At 40.4% G+C, this 3,103-nt stretch overlaps 1 protein-coding gene across 2 annotated transcripts in view; it reads left to right on the top strand.

Moving 5' to 3' along the window:
• Positions 1-3,103, top strand: part of si:ch211-11n16.2 (zinc finger FYVE domain-containing protein 1) — a 10,368-nt gene that overhangs the window by 5,942 nt on the left and 1,323 nt on the right. The window contains exons 6-11 of one of the 2 annotated variants that reach the window (XR_004331098.1): positions 134-242; positions 373-470; positions 568-685; positions 1,121-1,305; positions 1,508-1,694; positions 2,101-2,199. Coding sequence is in view for 1 of the 2 variants with exons in the window: in XM_032510904.1 (XP_032366795.1) it covers positions 134-242; positions 373-470; positions 568-685; positions 1,121-1,291; positions 1,508-1,694; positions 2,101-2,199 (782 nt within the window). In the remaining variant the exon portion in view is untranslated. The remainder of the gene's footprint in view (positions 1-133; positions 243-372; positions 471-567; positions 686-1,120; positions 1,306-1,507; positions 1,695-2,100; positions 2,200-3,103) is intronic. The other variant, XM_032510904.1, reaches the window with a different exon arrangement.

Below are 3,103 nucleotides of genomic sequence, written 5' to 3'. Positions count from 1 at the left end.
AATTTGGAGTCCCCTACTCTATTTGTTTCTTTCTAAGTGGGTGACGTCATACGTCATGACATCCTGCTCACATCACTGACTCTGACATCTGTCATATTGGTCTGAAATGTTTGGTTGTCTGTCTCATCTCCAGCATTCGCTGTAAAAATGGAATGAACCATCTGAGAGACAGGGTCCCCCACATGGCAGATGGACTGTGCCAGTATGTACACCAGTACAACAACAAGGTCCTTATCTGTAAGGTAAGAGCAACTCCTGACACCAGCCTTGCTAGCTGGTTCAATTGACCTAGGACCCAAAAAGGTGATGTTTTATCTCACATTACACAATTTTAAGTATTTGCCATATTATTTTCTGTGTACATGTCTGTAGAGGTGCTATGAAGGAGGCAGAGAGGTGATTGTCTTGCCCAAGACAACAGCTTCCACTGACAACCCTTGGTTTGGACTGGCCAAGTATGCCTGGTCAGGGTAGGTATATAAAAGCACGCACGTACACACACACACACCTACCTTTTCATTGCTTGTCATCCAATCATTTAATGTTGTCTCCGCACCTTCCCATCAGCTATGTGTTGGAGTGTGCTAGCTGTGGTGTAATCTACCGCAGCAGACAGTACTGGATGGGAAACCAGGACCCTGAGAGCGGCGTGGTGCGATCTGAGGTTAAGCATGTCTGGGAGGGGGTGAGTACTATTCCTCCAGTTTATGGATTCAGTACAAAACGGAATACTGACATTATTGTTTAGCATCTGATGGATGAGATTATGCATAGCTATCTTTAGTTATATGCTGAACATTTCATTCTAACAAATTCATGTGCAACATACACCACTTAGCCATTGATACAACTTTAGAATTAATACATCTTGCATGAGGTTTGGTGAGCAGCTTCACCTAAGAGACTGATATCCTGCAAGAGATACATTTGTACTATTTATCACTACTTTAGTAGTGATTAATTGATTGGTATCTTAGTGATCCACCAATCCACCTTTTCCAATCAATGTAATTTTTTTCATCTGTCTCTCATCCCTCTCTTTCTGCTTGTCGCCTACATAACCCTCTGCCCCCCTGCTTCCACTGTCTGTGTTTTTTTCAATCCCCTTTCTTCTTTTCAGTCGGACACATTTCTGACCAACCATCAGAACGCTGCCCAGAGGGTGCTTGATGGGATGAACTTTGTGATCCAGTCAGTGTCCGAGTACAGCACCGGGCCCACCAAAGCAGTCACTGCCTGGCTTACTGACCAGGTGGCACCGCAATACTGGAGACCCAACACAGAGATCACTGTGAGTATGAAGAGGTTAAGCTGAGACAAACATTGCAGAACAATTTAGATTACAAGAATAAAAGTTATAATACACAAGGCCACATGTGAAAATATATTTCCTTTTTAAAATTATAACAGCTTAACACACAGAAGTTTAACATGACTCAATGCTTGCCATAATAATGGTATCAATGTCCTTCCGTCCCTGAATCCCACTTTCCCCTGTGCACCTCAGGCCTGTCATGGCTGTCGGAAGGTGTTCGAAGAGGCAGAGAGGAAGCACCACTGCCGATCATGTGGCGAGGGTTTCTGCCACCCCTGCTCCAGCCACAGGATGCCGGTGCCAGAGAGAGGCTGGGGCAGTGGCCCTGTCAGGGTGTGTAAGGCCTGCTACCAACAGGGAGGGCCAGCTGACAGCCAGGGTAAGGCACTTCCATAGAGTTAGTGTACTTCCACAGGCAGTTTATGTTAAATTACATAAAAGTCATTTTAATAAAGGAAGTAGTATTGATAGATCTTTTTAAATTACGTGGATTAACACATAGCAGGGTCAATGATCATGAATAAGTATTTACTTTACTGCTAGCATTTAGTTTATCTTTCCTATATCCTTACATTTTAAAATGGATACATACAATCAAATCTATGAATATTTAAGGGATGCAGAATCCAGGCAGTGGGAAAAGAAAGAAAAACAGATTCATTTTATTTAATACTGATTGTATCTTTGATAGATGCTCATGTAAAAAATATTGTTATTGCTGCTTTTGTGTACTGCACATTTGTGTCTTTATCTCTCTCACACATATACACACCTCTGTTCTTTAGTGTGTAAGGTGGAGCCTCGTGGTCTGATAGCTCGCAGGGTGACGGAGGTGGCCCAGTCTACAATGGACATGGTCACCACAGCAGTGGACTACCCTCTCTGTGAGTGCACTGCAGCTGGCTGCTTATAATGTCTGGCTCAAATGGCTTTTGACTAATCTAAAGTTGGTTGAACATGATTCTAATAACCAATGTCACTGTACGGAAATGGCCCTATCGTATCCCTGATGCAATCACTGGCTTAAATAGTCTTAATCACAAAAACAAAAAAACTAAAGTTGAATGGGTTTTCTGTTAGATAAATGTCAGTGGAAGTAAATTATGAGGGGAGAAAAGATATCGCAATAAACTCCAACTGTATGCTGATAACAGTTGATTTTAAATTCTGGTGAATGTACTGAACCACTGGGCCACTTTGACTTGATGGCTCACCTTTACAGAATGTATGGCATAAATAAACACCTAATGGTCTAGAAGATATCAATTCATTATGATTTACAGAATTTAATAACAGTTTGGAGATTCACACCATTATATATATATATACAAAGGTGGGTAGAGTAGCCAAAAATTGTACTCAAGTAAAAGTACTGTTACTTCAGAATAATATGACTCAAGTAAAAGTAGTTCATCCAAATAATTACTTGAATAAGAGTAAAAAAGTGCTTGATGAAAAAACTACTCAAGTAGTGAGTAACTGTGAGTAACGTCGATTATTTCGTAACACAAGCATCAATAAGACCGACAAAAATACAAAATAATCATATTTAGGCAAATTATAGTCATCACATCAATAAAATAAATTAAAATGTATTATTAATTACAAAATAGCTACTTGAGAGACTGTCACTCAAATTAGGATGGATACTGCATGTGGTAAAACATAATGTATGTAACCTAAAAGACAAACATCCACCTATCCACAGCAGAAACTAAAACCACCACTACGTCTCCTCAGGTTAGATGTTGAGTTTTTGAATGCTCACATGTCCGTTTGTTTTGGTTG

The sequence above is a fragment of the Etheostoma spectabile genome, chromosome 3, assembly GCF_008692095.1.
Source record: "Etheostoma spectabile isolate EspeVRDwgs_2016 chromosome 3, UIUC_Espe_1.0, whole genome shotgun sequence".
NCBI lineage: Eukaryota > Metazoa > Chordata > Actinopteri > Perciformes > Percidae > Etheostoma > Etheostoma spectabile.
Note: the sequence above shows the minus strand (reverse complement) of the source record. Positions and strands in the feature narration are given on the sequence as shown.